Source organism: Chelonia mydas, chromosome 17, assembly GCF_015237465.2.
Source record: "Chelonia mydas isolate rCheMyd1 chromosome 17, rCheMyd1.pri.v2, whole genome shotgun sequence".
Taxonomy (NCBI): Eukaryota; Metazoa; Chordata; order Testudines; family Cheloniidae; genus Chelonia; species Chelonia mydas.
In genome coordinates, this window is record NC_051257.2 from 4,296,545 (window position 1) to 4,314,659 (window position 18,115).

Genomic DNA, 18,115 nt, shown 5'->3' on the forward strand with positions numbered 1-18,115 from the left:
TATTTTAAATTCTATATGGAGAGTTAAGATGGGGAGTTTTATATGGAGATTGACTTTGGTCTAGTGTCTGGGATCAAATCTGTTCAATGTAATCACAACATAAGCAGAATTTGGGCCAGTAAAGATTGTTTAGGGAACTAGACAAAGTTTGTAACGTTTTTGTTAAACTGTGCTTATATAAATCTCCACTTTTGCTATAACCATAATATTTTTTTACATGTTGCTATAGTCAAATGGTTCTAACAGGGAGACTTTGCCAATCTACTGATTGGTTCCATATCCTACTCCTGGGGGAATTCTGCACAAAAATATTAAATTCTGCACCAAAAATTAAAAATTATGCGCACAATATTTTAAATTTCTGCAAAATTCTCCACATTTTATTTGTCAAAATAATGCAATATAATCATGCCAGTTTCAATTATTTTGGCAGTTTATTTAAACTACAATACAATGGATGGAGAATGGGAGTGGGGAGCATTGGAAGAAACCCCCAAACCCCCTTGCCTAATAGTTTTGACCCTTTATTTCTAGTTATTAGTCAACAAATATATGGAGCCATATGCTCAGTGTTACATCATAGGCAACTAAACAGCAAGGGGGGCTTGGAAATCAAACTCACAATTTATATTGGCTACTGACCATCTCAAGAAAGGTAAATACCAAACAATTCATGGAACACATTTTGACAGGAATATTTTTCAGTCCAAAAATTTAGACCATTTCTAATCACTAAAGCACCATAGGCATTTATAAAGCCATATTTTCCTTTACACCACTCTGGCAATGTAAAAGAGCCTTAAAACTTTTACATCTGTTTTATACTCCTGGGGGAATTCACAAAGACAATGGGAACAATTCACTAAGCAGGCAGGTTGCTACATTCTGCTCTGCCCCATGCCTACCTCCCCAGAAACAACCCAAAGCCCTCCTCTCCATGCCAAGTGTGCCGCAATAGCAAGCAAGCGGGACAGAGTGCCTCTCTCTCTCTCTCACACGCATGACTGCTCAGCCTTCCCACCCCGTCCTAGTGATGATTTATGTCTCTATCTGCTGCTCCGAGTGCCTGAACCAACCTGCCTGCACTGCCGGGGAGAGGCTTATGACCGCTCTTGTGGGCTTTCCTTTGCTTCCCTGTCAGAAGGCATTTTTCTGTGGGGAAGCAAAGAAATCTGTGGGGGACACGAATTCTGCGCATGCACAGTGACGCAGAATTCCCCCAGGAGCAATATCCAGAACAGTTTATGGTCCAAGGACTGTGTGCAGAATAGCAAGCGACCTTGAGGTAGAAAGGTTCACAAAGCGAGTGACTCTCCTGGAGTGTTTTGAAGGAGGCAAAGGGAAAAGGGGTTTAGCAAATATTAATTACAAGACTGTGCTGGGTGTGGGGGATTGCATGAAAGGAGGCACAGAACCGGGAGTGAACAAAGGATGGTCTTATGGTTAAAGATGGGGTTCAGAAATCTGAGTTCAAGTCCCAGCTCTGCAACAGGCGGATGAGGGGTGGGGAAGATGCTGGATTCATTAGCTAATGCATTAATTGTAATGTTGTTAGGCTTGGTGGTTCAAGTGGTCTCCTCCAGCACTACCCCTGCATCTTAGTGAGCAAGCCACACAGGGTTTTCTGATGCTGTGTCTTGTAAATAAAAATTTTGATTTGCTGATTTAAAAAAAAGTCAGTGTAAACTTCAAAAGATCAATATAAAATAATGATTTTTAGCTCCCCTGGGATTTTTTATACCAGGCAACATTAGCTGTAAAGGCTGATATGAATCAGCAGAGGAGGCAGGCTGTCAGGGATAGCAAGGGAGATTTCACCATTCTGCTGCACTAGAGAATACCGCAGTGAAGTAACATATTCATCTTTCCTGCAACTTTTCTGTAGTGGTTGAGGAAGCTTGACCCAGGCTGCTTCCCCTTCTCTACTGTATTATGACCTCCTGGATATTTAGTGTCTCCTCAACCCCCACCCCCCATTACCCTTATTACAAGCCAGAGATGCTGTACTTTTTTCATAAATATTGTCTTAGTTTTATGTGGAGCCTTTCCATCACCTCTCCACCTGGTTGTCCTGTAGTACCTTGCTGGTCTAGTGCTTAGGGGCACTCAGTTCGATTTCACTGCTCAGTTTGTTTGTGCCCCTGCAATGCTGCCAAACTTCACACTCAGCTTACAGTCCTACTGGCTTTTCTCTTCAAATGCTCAGTCAAATATGCTTAGCTGTGTGTCTGCTCAGTTACGTGCCCAACCATAATCCCCTCCACACATCCTGAATATGATAGACATGTTTAAATCTCCCGGAATCCATGACTCTCCTTACAGCCATTGCCAACCTTCATCTTTCATAAGAACTATGGGCACTGTCACTGCTTGCCCACGAGAAACAGCAGATGGTAGCAAGACAAACTCAGTTAGTCGTCAAACTGCAGTTGCCAGCTAGAGTAGGAGTCTGAGACAAACTGAGTTTTGTGTAGTTTTTTGGCAAGACTATTAGCTATCGCCATTGATCTGTTGTGCTATCTCTAAGTGTTGCCCAGTAGAAGATCAGGGAGTCAAGCTACTTGGCTTTTCTGTTCCTGATTTTGCCACTGATTTGCTGTGTGATATTGGAGAAAATCATTTAATCTCCCTGTGCCTCAGTTTCTAGAGTGCCCCAAGTTCCTCAGCTGAAAGGTGGATAAATACCATATTAATAGTAGTGAGACCCTCTAAGTTACAATCCTTTCAGAGATACTAGATTTTCCCTTTGAAAAAAGCATATCAAATTTAGATACTCAATGTGCTAAGGTAGCAAAAAGTTTGAATTGAAGGTTTTGTGTAGGATTTTCTTTAGCCTAATGCAGCAGCCTCTCACCAGCTTGGAATGACTAGAATGACGCACATGGGTGACACTGCACAATGGCTGATGTGATTTACTGTATGTCCAGGACGTGGTTTAGACTGGGGAGGGAGGGATTGATGGCTGCATGGCACAGAACAGACAGGTAACTGGGAAGGTAATACATCATATATTTATGATGGAGGAAAAATAATTTAACAACCTTACTTGGATCATTTGAGCAGCCTCTGAAGATAGATTAGAAAGAGTTGCTGCTCTTTTCTGGGATAACTAGATCATTTAACAGATTGACCCTCTCTCTCTTTTCCATGTTTGCCTGGTGAAATCTAGGTCTCCAGGGATCTGGTTTGACCATTTTCTTAATTCATCATGTTTTATATTACAAGTTTGTGGAAGAAAATGTCTCATCTCTCACCAGATGGCCCTACCCAAGAGAAGGGCATGGTCTCAGCGTGAGCTTTTAATTTCCAGGCAATGATGAAAACATGAACATCATTTTAGATATATAATTAATAGTTTCTGTCGCTTGGGAATTTGTAGCACATGATTGATTGTGCTGGTATTGAATCTCAGGATGTGCATATATATTACATCTGTGTTTACCCAGTCTGATAAATGCAGGAATTTTAATAGCACAAAGACTTCCAGGGGTGTAGTCACAAAAACTGTTTATTCTCCATTGAATTAAGGCCTGACTACTCTCCATGCAGACCTGTCAGGACCATGCTGTTAAACATAATCCCATGTCTGTGTTTTAGTTATTAAAATAACAGATATAGTTTAAAGTTACAGATGATCAAGCTGATATTTTGTGTTTCTTTCCCCACTCTCTAGGTGTTTCCCAGCCAAGATCCACTGGACAGGGCAGACTTCAATGCTGTGGAGTATATTAATACTCTCTTTCCAACTGAGCAAGTAAGTCAAATGCTTGGGGTTCTGCTGTCCCATGAGCCAAGGGGTAATCTTAATGGTGACTCAGTGTGTCTCTAGAAAGAAACGGTTTCATGATGCAAGGGTCGGTCTGTTTTTGCAGTTGAATTTCAGATCCTGCTGGATCAATATACTGGGAGGCCCCAAGGATTCTAGCCACACCAGGGATGTTTTGAACGTGAAGTGTCAGAAAGTCCAGTCACAATCAGACTAGATTTTAAAACCATCGTTTCATTTCAGGGATAAGGAACGGAGATCTAGTGGGGTCAAATCCTTCCCTAGTTCCAATCCACGAACTAGGCTTGGCTTGGGGTTGGGAGGTCTGTTGAGATGGGGAGGTCCTTTCTGTAGCATAACAGACCTTGGGTGAGCTCCTGAAAACTTGCTGGAACTTCCTAGATTCTGCTGCATTTGGGTCAACTGCAGCAGCAGAGCAAGCGGTAGGATTTTTCCTTTTAGCTGCTTCTGTTCAACTTGTTCTGCTTGATTTGCTCACACCCAGATACCAGTCAGGCATCCTTCATTGCCAGGTATCCGTGGATCTCAGGCATTCAGGGCCCATTGCATTCCTCTGGGGGTTGCTGAAGTTCAAAGTACTGTATGGTTGAACCCTACCATACTTTGATCCTATTTGCTCTTTGACTGCGTTATCCACTAGAGGTCACCATCACCTTTCCCTTTAACTGCTTCCTCTGAGGGAGGATTCGTACAATCGCAAAGAGAAGTTGTAGTTGTACTCAGCGTGTTTATGCATGTGCAGGGGCGAGTTGAAGAGTCATTGGAGTCTGTAGATCTGGCTTCTGTTCCAAGCTCTGTCACTGACCTCTACGTGACCTGAGCAAGTCGCCAAATTACTTGGTGCCTCAGTTTCCCTGTCTATAAAAGGGGGATAGTGCTATGAAAGAAAATGCCAAGTGTTATTCAAAGGGAGGTTTGATTCTGCGATTTGCGTGTATGTACTGAAAAAACATTTTTCTTTTGAAAAATTGTTTTTTATCTTGCAGTCTTTGGCAAACATTGATGAAGTTGTGAACAAAATCAGACTGAAAATAAGGTAAGTAGCACTCTGTTTCCTTTCATTGTCACATAGATGGGAAATGGCCATATGGTCATTAGACTTAATATATTTCCATTAAAGATCAATCTTTGCACTGCTGCTGGTTCTAACTCATTTTATTTGAAGCTAGGTAGTTTTATGCTTGAAATGTAAATATCTTTGAAGAAAGAGTTGGGCAGAGGTTTAAAAAAAGAAAATATTTCTAGTACATTTTATAATTTAATTAAATTTTACATTAACTCTTTCCTATAGTGTGTGCCACTCAAATAACATCGCTCTAACGCAGTGTTTCTCAACCTCACAAAAGACAACGGTGGGAATCGTGGGGCACTGAAAAATGTGTTACAATGCTAAAGCAAAGAAAAACAAAACTCCCAGAATAACTTGGGTGGCCAAAACCTTCTATGTTGGTGAGATCAAATGTCGTAGCTGCAGTAATAGTTGTAGTGCACAGACTTTATTGTCGTAATTCTTACGTTTGCTATAAAGGTAAGGATAACAAATGAGGGGGTTGTGAAATTTTGTTTACTTAGAAGAAAGGCTTGTCTACCTGAAAGCTCTGCTCTAGTGCAGGAGAACCAGAAAGGGAAACTGCCCAGTCTGATACCATTGGCCAACTGGTATGAAATGCAAAAAGTGAATTGGATTTTGAAACTAATTTTCATATTTTGACAATGTTCAGTGTTGTTGCTGATATCCGAGAGACTATCAGGTGTTTATGAAAATGTCAGTTTTATGTTGTCAGCACCATTTAAAAACAAACCAAGCCAGGTACAATTTTTTTTTTTTTTGGTGCACTGGTTTTCACAAACTATCTGTTCCTTATGCTGACACTGTCTGCTTTTCCCTAAAGGAGGCTGGATGACAATATTCGAACAGTAGTGAGAGGACAGACAAACGTGGGACAGGATGGCAGACAGGTACATGTGTCTTATATCACATAAAATCCCAAGGCTCTCTTCTCCCTCTGCTATGGCATGCAGAAGTCTCATAGATGCGTGGACTTTAAGGTCAAAGGGGACCATCATGGTCATTAGTCTGACCTCCTGCGCATTGAAGGCCACAGAACCTCATGCACCCATTCCTGTAATAGACCCCAAACCTCTGGCTGAGTTACTGAAGTCCTCAAATCCGGGTTTAAAGACTTCAAGTTACAGAGAATCCACCATTTACACTTGTTTAAATCTGCAAGTGACCCATGCCCCATGCTGCAGAGGAAGATGGAAAACCCCCCAGGGTCTCTGCCAATCTGAGCCCGGGGGGAAAATTCTTTCCTGACCCCAAATATGGCGATCAGTTAGACCCTGAGAATGTGGGCAAGACCTGGGAAAAGATTCTCTGTAGTAACTCGTAGCACTCTCCCATCTAGTGTCCCATTGTAGAGATGCTACTAACATCTTGCGCACACACACGTAACACTGTATATACCACGGAGAATAAATACACTAAGTCATATTGAAGAGTCACTTACAGGACAGCTGTTATTACTATCTTCTGATTATCCTATGGAAGGAGGCAAGAGAGAAATTGAGTTTAACGAAATCAAAACAGAAACATGATGCCTGCAGTTGTCAGTCTTTGAAGTTGATTCCAGAGGTATAGGAGTAAAGCAGATAAAAACAGGCCCGCTGTTAAGTGGGAGTGGATAGCTCAGGGGATTGGTACTAGGATATGGAGCCTTTTAACCAGGTCACTTGTTGGAATGTCCCAGGTCATTACTGTCTGATTGAGTGGCCCCCATGAAATGAGATGGCAGGTTTCAGTTTATTCCCTATTTGACAAGTGTCCATACCCCAATACCCAGAACTTAATAGCAAGACGCAGGATATAGTAGCCATGAAGACTGAACTACCTTCTTACCCGTTGATGTGATTCAACGTTGAGGCAGCTAGCAATGTTGCTGCATGTCCTGTAGCTGTTTTATGGGTAAACAGGGAGCTTCCATATCAATCCAGCACCTTCCATGAACATTACATTTAGTATTAAGAAGAGGAAACAATGTTTAAAAAGTAGTACCTGGAGACGGGACTGCCTTTCCCCCGCTAGTAACACCTTTTGGATGTATTTTTCAGTTTTTTCCTGCAGTACAGTTTTGTGTGGGTTTGCTCCTTTCCTTCTCACGCACACAGTGACAGACTCTGTTGAAAGCCTCAATCTGAAGTGCACCTGCTTGCAAAAATCTACCTTGATGAAAGAATAACTGCATAGGCAAATAAAAGCACTTGAGCCCATGTGCTAAATGATGAAAGATGAGCTGTTCTGCATGGAAAGGACGCAGACCACCATTAAAACATATTCAGTTTGCCACTCCCAATAGACTGATCTTCTAGTTTATAGTCACAAATAAAAGAACCTACACAAGTAGGTCTTATGAACTGTGGACTGAGCCCAGAGCTAGGAGCCAAGGACTTCTTGAGTTCTCCTCCTTTTTCCGCTACTGATTCTTGCTGTGGTTTGAGTAAATTATTTAACCTCTCTTTGCTTCAGTATTAGCGTCTGGAAAATGGGGGTTGTTTACCTATCCCAGGAGGACTGTTTAACATTGGTATGGTTCCCTGAGCACTAAATATTACTGAGTCAGGGACAGATATCATGGTGGAGACTGGAGACTATTCCTAGTATAAGAGAAAATGTGAAAGACCGCCTGGGTCAGGAGTGAAGTGGGGGGCCAGCAGAGTGGTCAGGAGAAGGGTGTCAGAAGAAATGAGGTCAGAAATACACGTGGAAGGGGAGTTGTTGAGGCTGAGGAAAAGCCAGTGCAGCAGATAGAGAAGACGGTTGAAACATGCTCAGGGTGACAAAAGTGGGACAGATGGTTTTGGCAGCAGCTTCTCGGACAGACTGAAGGGTGGAGGGCAGATTGGGACAACACAGAGAAGAGGAGGAGAGTGTAGTTAAGGAGAGAAATGATTAGAGCATGGCCTAGGGTTTTGGCAGGTCCAGAGGATGAATTTGACAAGGGACACAAAATAAAAGGAGCTGTTCCTCCATGGTGACAAAAGGCCACAGCTCAGCAGCGTATGTCAGTGCTGAGCGTCAGTGGAAATGCTGGCTGTGGAATCCTGTGTAGAGAAACCTTTTGCAAGAACCGCTGGACAGAACTTAAGGAGGCTGCTTGGGTTTACCAGGGGAAATGACGACTTATTGGGTGAGTTTCCTAGGCTGTTGGCGGATGTGTACTATGGAGGTCCAGCACCCTCCATGTAAAGCTCTGCCTTATATGTCTCACATCCTTGAGTTCCTTAGAAGGTCACTGTGCCATATTGAAACAGTGCAGGCGTTGGCCAGTACCCTGTGCACACTTGAGGGGTAAATATGTCTGTGAAGCCCCTAGTTAGTTTGCCTGTTAAGGGACTAATTAAAATTCCATCAGAATAAAACCACGGAATACTTACATGTGTGTGGCATGTTTATGCAGAGCCCCTTTGAAGTAGCTTAGTGCAGTATTCAGGCATGAGCGTTTCCATGTTGAATCACTTTACTGCTGTTCAAGGTAATAGCACTTTATTTTACTGAACGTAACCAGAGTGTGTCATGTTAAAGGCAGGTACTCATCTAGAAATGCAACTAAGCTTTTAATCCTTTCAAAGAGTTTGAAATACTGACACCAAGAAATTGTTGAAAGCATTATTCTCTCTCAAGGATCTGTGTGTATTTTAAAGGATGTATGCTTTCCTCTCTGTCTGTACAACGTACATGTATATATGTGTGCACACATGTTTTATACATGGATTGCTGGAACAAAGCTGTGTCAATATTGGGAAGGGCAGACCTAGAAGTATAAAGCTTGCAGGAATGTCAGTAATTCTAGGCCTCAGATATTTGTAGGTCAAAGGGTACTGCAGTTGAGCAGGTCAGATTACAGAGAGAGAGAAAGTTGTGAATAGCATTTCAGTTAGAGATGGAATTTTGCATTCATCTCCCTAGAACCCAGACAGAAAGGAAACACAGAAGAAATAATTGCTATTCCTGGCCCCTCCATAGTTCTTTCTTTCTCAGTGGCTCAGGATGCAGGCGAATGGAGAGAGAGGCCATTTCAGATAATGACCTTGTTAATAGTTGTGTGGGTGAAAATCTTGATCTTTAGCACTGGCTGTCTGTTCTTTTGCTGAAGGGAGCCTTTGTTTGACTAGCGCATGTTGAGTGGGAATATGGATGCTCAGAAATGTTAAGTTTTTTAGGGCAAGAGGCCAAGCTTTTCCCTCTTGGATGGAACAGAGGAAGAGTTTAATTTTCCAAAGTATTGTAAGAATTTGTTACCAACAAGTGAGGCATGTCTAAGAAAAACAGATGCTCAGCTATGGAGAGAATCAATGCTGTTGTAAAGAGAGTGGAACTTTTAAAAAAACAGCAGCATGCTTCAGGAGCAAAAGCCATGCTGACCAGGAAGCCCTATTTATCCCCTTCTGTCTGGATCCTATGTTCTATATGTCATCTGAATTCTCCAACAATTATATTTTTCCTGGCAGAAATTTCCCTGCCTGGTAATTCCGGGTGTCTTCTCATTCTTTATCACCCTTTTTTTAGTTCATTTTGTCTTTTGGGTTTTGCTGGAAATTGATGCATGTGTAGAACTGGCAGCTACTGTGTAACCTTTTTACTTGCTAACCTATCTCTTTCCTGCTGTGCCTTCTCCTCTCTACTCCCAGAGACCAAGCCATAGCAAACCATTCTGTGCTGCTTATCTAGAGGAGAGTTTCCCTTCACTGGTGTGTTGTTTTTAATTTACGGTGTGTGGCAGATGCTGTAACCAGGTGACAACAGTCTACTCTGTGGAGCCGGGCTTGGTTTGTGCGTGTTGCTGGAGGGATGTATAAATCTGTCAAAAACTTGCTTCGTTCCTGGATTGTGGGTTCTTCTGCATGCGTGTTTGGAGAAAGCATTTAATACTTCGTGAGTTTACCCAGTCTGTAATGTTATGATTAGGGAGACAGAGGTTTGTCTGAGCACAGGCTAGAGAGTCAGGAAGTCGTGAGTTCTAATCCCATCTCTGACACTAATTCACTCTTTGGCCTTGAGCAATTTACCTAGTCTCTCTGCATCAGTCTCCTCATCTCTGAAATGGGGATAATATCTGCCACACTTCCTCTACACTTTTCTCTAGCACATGGGACTGTCTTGCTTTTTTCTTCTCCAGAGGTGGTGTGGCACGCTCGAGTCCGGTGATGTGCTTACACTCTGCATTTGACTCCTTTCTGAGTGTCGGACCATTTAAATAAACATAAGAATTTAATAAGTAATATTTTAAAATAACATTCTCTTTATGGCAAGACTCGGTCTCGTAGACTTTAAGGTCAGAAGGGACCATCATGATCATCTAGTCTGACCTCCTGTCTGAGAGCATGACCGGTCTGACCCAAATAAAAACTGTTGTTCCATTTGGACACTTTTGCAGAGTGCTTTCCTTACTAAAGAGGAACTTGGCTGGCAGAGTGTTTGCAATTCACTAATCACGTTTGGTATTTTGAAGCCAAACATTGAAAATATCCACAACAAGAACACTTAAACCTCAGATACCATGTCCCGGTTGTCATGATTTCATAGCAGCTGAGATGGCCATCTTGAGTTTAGTACACAGCATGCTAGAGTGGCTTTAAAGAAGCCACTCCCATCTCTTAACCATATAACAACTGGTAGGTGACCAGAAGAAGCTGTTCAGGTCTGTCATGTCCACGTAGAGGTAGCCCAGTGTCATATTTTTAGTGCCAGTTATAGAAACATGGGTTCTGATGCTGCCAGGGGCTGAGCAACTGCTGATTTCTGTGGGCCTGGAGGATACCTTGTAGAATTGAGGGTAAATCACTGTTTATAAAAACACCCTGGAAAGGCTTTGACCTTCTTCCCAAAGAAATATAAACCCCAACAGTGATGCTAAAACAACATGGGAGATTTTATTTGAGCCAACAAAAGCCAGGAGGAGGTGCCAAGCGGCACTGTGCCCTGAAGGAGGCAGTTCACTGTGGTACGAGTTATTTACGTATGGTTGGGAGCGGGCAGAATTGTGGATACAAAAGTTTATTCTCCCCTCTGTTTTTATTAAGGGGAGTGACATGTACATTGCTGGAGGGGAGAAGAATATTCAGAAATGTAACCCTTGTCTTTGCGTTTCCCATCTCTCTTCTGCATAACTTGGCTGCTGAATGAGGGAGCAGGAGTCTGGAGCCTTTCATTTGTACGTGGCTGGTTCAGATCCTTTCTATTCCAGTGAGAGGGGCCACTAAAGAGCTGAGCACAAGCAAAGTGAGGGTGCTCTTTTTTATTTGCCAACTGCATCTTCCCCTTCTGTCCAGGAGGGGGGAGCACAACGTTGCTTTTGAGAACAGGCTAGCATTTGGTTTTGCTCATCAGCTGGTGGAAAAGAGAGAGTCTGGGGATGGTATGGTCTGTACAGTGTCTCAGATTTCTCACACGGGCTGCAGAAAGCACAGATGCTCCCGATCGTGGGTCTTCGCCTACAGCATGAGGGTGTTCTCGCAGTGCAACATCAGGCCTTGAGACAGAGTGAAACACAGGACCAGGAGCCAGGAAGTATGGAGTTCTAATCCCATGTCCAACGCTAAGAGCCTCTGTGCTATGAGCAGGTCACTTAATCACTCGGTCTCAGTCTCCCCTTCTGTAGTATGGGGATAATACTACTGTGCTTCCCAGGGCCATTGCACACATTAATGAGTGTTTGTCAAGCAGATGAAAAATGCTGAATTTTACTGCCTTTTAAACGGAGTGCCCCAAATGTTTTATATTACCCAAAGGAAAAAAAAATAGTAAGATGGTTGAAAATAAGTGCTTGAATTTAAAATTAAAATGAATAAAATGTAGCATCAAAGGAACCATTTAAACAGCTTTACAGGCTGGAGTACTCCATCTTCTCCATATAGTATAACATTTCCCAGTTCAAAGCCATCTGCATTTTTGAAATTTTGCCCTAGAATTTTCTCCAAATGCAAAGGCCTTTAAATAGTCTGGCTCATTTGGCTTCCACTTTCTTGTGTGATATTTTTGTGACATCTGTAGGCAATGCCGTGAACTTCAAAAATTAACTTGCTAATTACCTCTTTATGGGGGAAAAACAACAGCCATGGGTGGAATGTTCCATGGCAGGGTGAAACTTGCCTTGGGAGAGGCTGGGTATGCAGAAGCTGCTGTGGGTCAGTTGTAACAATATGTAGTTTGGGCTGTGCCTGAATTTTGTATCAAGCCAGTTCTGTAGATCCCCCTTTAGAGTTTTCTCAGATCTGACATGGGAAAGGAGCTTACACTGCCCTTGCTCAAAAGCTAACTTCCAGTGACTGCACCCTTTCATATCTGCCCCAGGTTACGGTACGGGTAGTTCCCATTGCTTTTCCACTAAGCATTTAACATGTTGTCAGTACATTTCTAATTTGCTGCCAGTTAGTCCAGTTTATTACCAGAGCTTCTAAATATGTGAGCTATAATTTGTCTGACAATCACTGACTTTTTTATAACGTTCTTTTGGCCTGAGCTGCTTCACCCATTCCCTCAAACTCCCTTTCTGTAATTTATCCTCTGTGTTTTCAGACTATAATTTAACTCTTTTTTGTTCCATCTCTGCAGCCAGAACATTTGCAAGCCTGAGTTATTAAAGGACAGGCAACTTGAAATCTAGTCCATTTCAAAATTACTTAGAATTAGTTTCACATCCAAGCCCCTCTGCCAATGTTTGTGGCTTTACTATTGAATTTCTCTATTTAAAATCCCCCCCCCCCCCAACTTCCTGACCTTCACAAACAACAAGGGATACAAGGAAATGATTGAAACTGATGAAACAGGTTGTCTTTTATAGGGGAAAAGAAATCTTTTCTTCCCAATCTTTTGTTATAGTGATGATAGGTTTTACTGTTACAACAGTAGATGAACATTTTCAGATGGATGTGTGAATTTGTTTTTAAGTTGCTAGTGTGTTAAGTTGCTTTAAGAAAAACAAAACGTAATTTAACCTAGAGGATTTCCTAGCACAATGGGGCCCAGTCTAATTGGCTTCTAGGTCCCAGTGCAATATAAACGTTAAATAATAAGAAAAAGGAAGTGGACATGTTCTGGACAGGGAACAACCTTGCCCATTTTTTGGCGGGTGAGGATATTAGTTTGGTAACTCAGTTGGCTTTGACTGGCTCCCAGATCTGTTTTTTTGACTCATAATATTGGAAATATGTTTTCCTTAACCATAGGAGTGCAGGAAAAAAATGGCAGCTGCTGGTGTTAATAAGAATGCAAGTAAATTCTTGCTGTCAAGCTTGCACCCAGCTCAGCGGTGGACACTTTAATTAGCTGTCTGGTACTTTCATAAACAATGCTGCAGATAAAGATAAATGTGTAGCACCTTTGCTGTTGGGGGAAGGTTAGCAATGCCTTCTCTTCCCAAGCCATGTGCACAGTGTAGGATCTTGCTATGTTTAAGCCTGTGAAAGGAGGAAGATGGATGCATCCGGTGTAGAGAAATACCCACAGCTCTCTTGGGTTTGGCAAGGTCTTAGACTGATGTACATTGGATACTTACCCTCACTCAGCTATTTCAGTTGAGATCAGAGAGGACTTTACAGAATAGATGCAGGGAGGAAGAGAATTGCATATGGAGATTGAGCAGAGGAAGTGAGAGGTGAAAATGATGCAGGTGCCACTAAGACCTCCTGCAGCCTAAGAATGGGGAGGGAGCCTGGAAGGTGAGGATAAGGCCCCAATCTGGCAAAGTACTTAAGCCCATCTGTAATTTAAAGCATGTGAGTAACCCACTGAAGACAGTTTTGCATAGGCTAGTTGTGCCCTCAGTCTTGCTTCCTGCCACCTAGCCATTGTCCAATGCTTGTTCCTCCTCCCTTAAGCTTGGTCCAGCAAAACACTGAAGTGCGTGAATAGTTGCTTTGAAGTCAGTGAGATGGCTAATATCTTAAAGTCACAAATATGCCTAAGTGCTGGGCTTTGAACAACAATTGCCAGGCAGGTAGACAGCTAAATTGGGTGTACAGCTAGGCTAGGCAACAACGTGCTCAGGTTACTGTCACTTCATCCTCTCTACCTCCCAGTGCCCACCCATTTATTTGTTTCACCCACGTGTTGTGTCTTGTGTTTAAGAAAAGATTTTCGGCATTTTGGGGTAGAGCCTATCTCTTTACTTAATGTTTTGTGCAGTGCCAAGCACAGTGGGGCTGTGATTCCTGATCAGGGCCTCTAGAGGCTACCAGTATAGCAGGTTAGCTGGAACAAGCAGGCTTTGAAGAGCCCTGTAAAATCATCAGCCTGTTAGCAACAAGTGTTTAAGCCTGACATTTTAAATAATATCATTTGTAGGCTTTTCTTTGGCACAATCGCTTTAATATCTCCCATGCCTCTTATGTAGAACACTCTTAACCATTCAACATTCTTGTCTCCTGTTTTTCTCTGCAGAAACCTTTATCCTGATTGTTAGCAGGCAAAGGCGAATATTCAGGATTTTTGTGTGGAGTGTGTGTGGGTTGGGGTGGGGGGAATGCAGATTTAGGGAATGTCTTAAGCTCTGTGTGTAAGTTTAAAAAAAACCAAACCCACATTTCTTAAAACTCAGTCCTTGTGATTAAAGTCACACAGAGTTCTTAAGCTTTTGTAGCCAATGAATAATAAACAGAAGTCAAGCTGCCAAAATAAATCAAACTTAAGATTCATTTAGACTCATTTCTCTAGCAAGTTATGGCAGTTGGATGGTCTCTCTTCCAAGCTGCAGGAACACAGTAAGCCTTTCTAGTCTAAAACACGCTTATTGAAAAGGGTTTTAGGCAAATGGCATGCCAAGAAGAAATACTGTTGTTTATTATTCTTTTGGACATTGGCCATTAAAACTGGCATCTGCAACTACACAAGGAGATCAAGCATAACTTTTGCCATGTGCTGCGTAGCCAAGTTCAGAGGAGAAGCAAGTCGAAGCTTGACCTTTTCTTGTGCTTCGATATCATAAGTGGGTAAATGCAGTTTGTCACCATCCTGTAGCTCAGTGGTTCTCAACCAAGGGTACGCTGACCCCGAGGGGTACCTCCTGAAAGACCTCCGCGTCCATCAACTCATCTAGATATTTGCCTAGTTTTACAACAGGCTACATAAAGAGCACTAGCGAAGTCACTAAAATTTCATACAGACAATGGCTTGTTTATGCTGCTCCATATACTATATTATACCGTAACATGCATATATGCACTGTATGAAACATGCATGCCTTTTATGTCATTTACTGATGCATGCAAACATGTTAATGAGGTTGATGTTGTCATGGTGTGTATGTGGCTGCAATGTAAAAATGGATAGATTTTTTTTTTTAAAACGAGGAGCTGGAAGCAGTAGAAGTGGTGACAGTGAAATTGTAATTCACAGCCTCCCAGAATGACAAGGCTCACAAGTGAAAAACAGGTTCAAGTATCACACTGAAATGTAAGTTCAATATTTATATCCCAATCGATTTATTTTTCACTATAAGGTAAAAATGAAAGAAAGCAATTTTTTTTGTGATAGCATGCTGTGATGTACTTGTATTTTTATGTCTGATTTTTGTAAGCAAGTAAGTTTTAAGTGAGGTGAAACTTCGGGATATGCAAGAGAAATCAGTGTCCTGAAAGGGTACAGTATTCTGGAAAAGTTGAGAGGCACTGCTGTAACTGTCCAGGGTGTGGCTCGGGGCGTGTTTTATGCTGGCAACAGGCAAACTTCATTCCCAGATGGACCCAAGCCCGGAGTAAGTTACAAAGCAAGATCTTGCTGGGTCAGAGCTGGTGCTGTTTGCCAGCCGCATGAGAAGTCCACTCCAACAGTAAAAATTTTGACAACAGGCAGGAGTTTGAATCTTGGTTTCACTATGCAGTGCCACTCCTACCCCCCTTCCCCCCCCCCCCCATGGGGAAACGTTTATTCCAGCCATTATGTTCACATGCCTAGAGCTGAAGATCCGTCAGCATTTCCATTTATAAATCCCTATTTTCAGGGTTTGTAATGCAGCTGTACAATCATAGGCCTCAACCCAAGAGTGGATTTATTTTACAAAATCTGAAAAGGATTATTTTGGTCAGTTTTTGGACGTACACAATGTGCAAACCAAACATGGCTCTGATTGATCAAATGTGATTTGGTGGGAACAACCAAAATGCTGAGTTCTCAAATGGACTTTACAGGCATATAATTGACAAGGGCCCTGCCCTAAGGAGTTTACAGGCTAGGCAAATTAGATGCACAGGATTGCAGTTCAAATAGGGAGGTGCAGGCCATGTTGGAGTGGAGATCAGGTTTGTTGAATCTGGAGGAGTAATGGAGGTCACTGAGTTCAAGAGATAAGGGCAGCTCTCTGGAGCATAGTGGGTGGAACAAAATGAGGCATGGAATGGCATGTGGGAGGTGGAGACAAAAGGTTTGGAGAGGAACAGGAGCAGCATGGTGGGGGTAAAGACTCAACACATATTCTAAAAAAAAAATTAGATCCAGAAGAGAGAATTGCAGCTTGTCTACACAGGGAATTTACCTGTACCATTATACAGGTATAGTTATACTGGTAAAACTCCTTGTCTGAAGACTTTTATTCCGAAATAGCGTCCACATGGGGGTGTTATAGCAGTAGAATTACAGTGGAATATTTAGACTGGTATAGTTACGCTGGCCATTTTCCCTGTGTAGACAAGCCCTCGTCCACAGCATGTTACCCCAGTGGCTCACGATACGTCTACGCAGAGAGAAAAAAAAAAAAACCCTCTGCATTTACGAGCTTGAGCCTTGGTCAAGTGATTTGGGTTTGAGCTGCAGAGCGAAAAATAGCAGTGTAGATGCTTGGGCTGGAGCCTGGGCTCTGAGACCCTCCCTCCTTGCCGGGGCTCCAGTCTGTGCTGCTGTTTATAGCCTTGCAGAGCGAACCCGAGTCAGTTGAACCAGGCTCTGAGGCTCTCTGCCGCGGGTGTGTTTTGCTATGTAGACCTAATCTTGCTCTAATAATCTGGAGGAGTTTCCAGTCATTCAGGGCTAGGCTGTAATTTTACAAACAGCCCTGAGTAAGGCGTGGGGAGTAGCCACACCTAAGGAGCAGTCGGGGAACCAGCTGTGGTTCTGAGTCGCAATTCCTCCCCTGCTCCCTGAGAAAGGAATAGGTCACTTCGCCCCTTCGTGTGGAGCAGTTTGCTCCCCATCGTGTGCCTGCCTGGCAAGTAGAGGGAGATGGAGCCGCGACTCCACTCTACCTGTTCTCAGTGGGCAGTGATGAGGGAGTAGCCCTGGCAGCCAGTCTCTGACCTGGGGTCGAGTGGGGCTTTGCTCCCTTGTGCAGCTAAGTGTGGGCTGTGACTATCTAGCCCTCATCGCATGCTTACGTGATGAAGCCATAATAGTCACTGTGCCCAGATACAGTGACGTTAAGGGCTTTGCCAGGAGCCTGAGGCACCTGTCTAATTGCTATAGCAATGGGCCACAATGTTTCAATCCCAAATCAATGCATGTCACTGTGGCTTGGCTTATGTGCACGTAAGCAATACAGTGTTGCATGTGAGTTCACGGTCTTGGGTAGCCATGCTTTACCACCCCTTTGACTCATCCCTGGGCCCCCAAGTCAGACGTAAGGAGTCATCGATGCTATAGAAAAGGACAGCTCTGAAAGGCTTTTGGGTAAATATGGGAGTAGAGGTGTTATACCTCATTATGTCGCCCCACACAATATGGAAGATCGTCTGCTGTTTCAGATCTCATGTGCCTGTCAGTCCTGGCCTGCCTGTTTAACGCCCAGGCTAGACTTCTAACCACAACTGTGGATTTTCTCTTTTTTGGGGGGAGGGAAGGGGGTACAATTTGAAGCTTGATTCATTATTAACATAGCTTTTAAAGCTGGTTTGTTGAATAAAGTCCCCTGCAGAGCCCTCTTTTTGGCTGAAAACTGGATTCTGTTTGCAGCAAAAGGACTGACGATAGAAACCCATGTTCTGTGCAGGTGAGATTGGAACTTAGTTGGCTTTGCACATAAACTATAGAATTGTAGTAGCAATATAGCATTTTGTGTGTCCGTAGCACCCTTCGCCTGAACAGGCTAGTTTGCTTTGCACCCTGTGAGATAAATAGGTACTAGCCCCAATTTCCAGATGGGGACGCTTCGGCATCAAGAGGACAAGTGACTTTCAGAAGGTCTCACACACAGGCTGTAGATGGCAAGGACTAGAAGCTGGGAATCCTGATTCTCAGTCCAATGCCTTACTCGCAAGAGCATCCCTCCACCCATAGATTGACTGTGCAGGTTTTTTGTGGGGTACAGCCAAATATTGCTCAAAGGGGCAGGGGAGAGAGTTAAT

General features: G+C 43.0%; 1 protein-coding gene across 7 annotated transcripts in view; it reads left to right on the plus strand.

Annotated features, from left to right (window-relative positions):
* The window catches only part of VPS53 (VPS53 subunit of GARP complex), a 99,157-nt gene that overhangs the window by 12,363 nt on the left and 68,679 nt on the right, over positions 1-18,115 (plus strand). For 6 of the 7 annotated variants that reach the window (XR_006286357.1, XR_006286356.1, XR_006286358.1 and 3 more), the window contains exons 2-4: positions 3,674-3,754; positions 4,774-4,823; positions 5,680-5,746. Coding sequence is in view for 3 of the 7 variants with exons in the window: in XM_027820180.3 (XP_027675981.2) it covers positions 3,674-3,754; positions 4,774-4,823; positions 5,680-5,746 (198 nt within the window). In the remaining 4 variants the exon portion in view is untranslated. Of the gene's footprint in view, positions 1-3,673; positions 3,755-4,773; positions 4,824-5,679; positions 5,747-18,115 lie in introns of those variants that run through there. The other variant, XM_027820182.3, reaches the window with a different exon arrangement.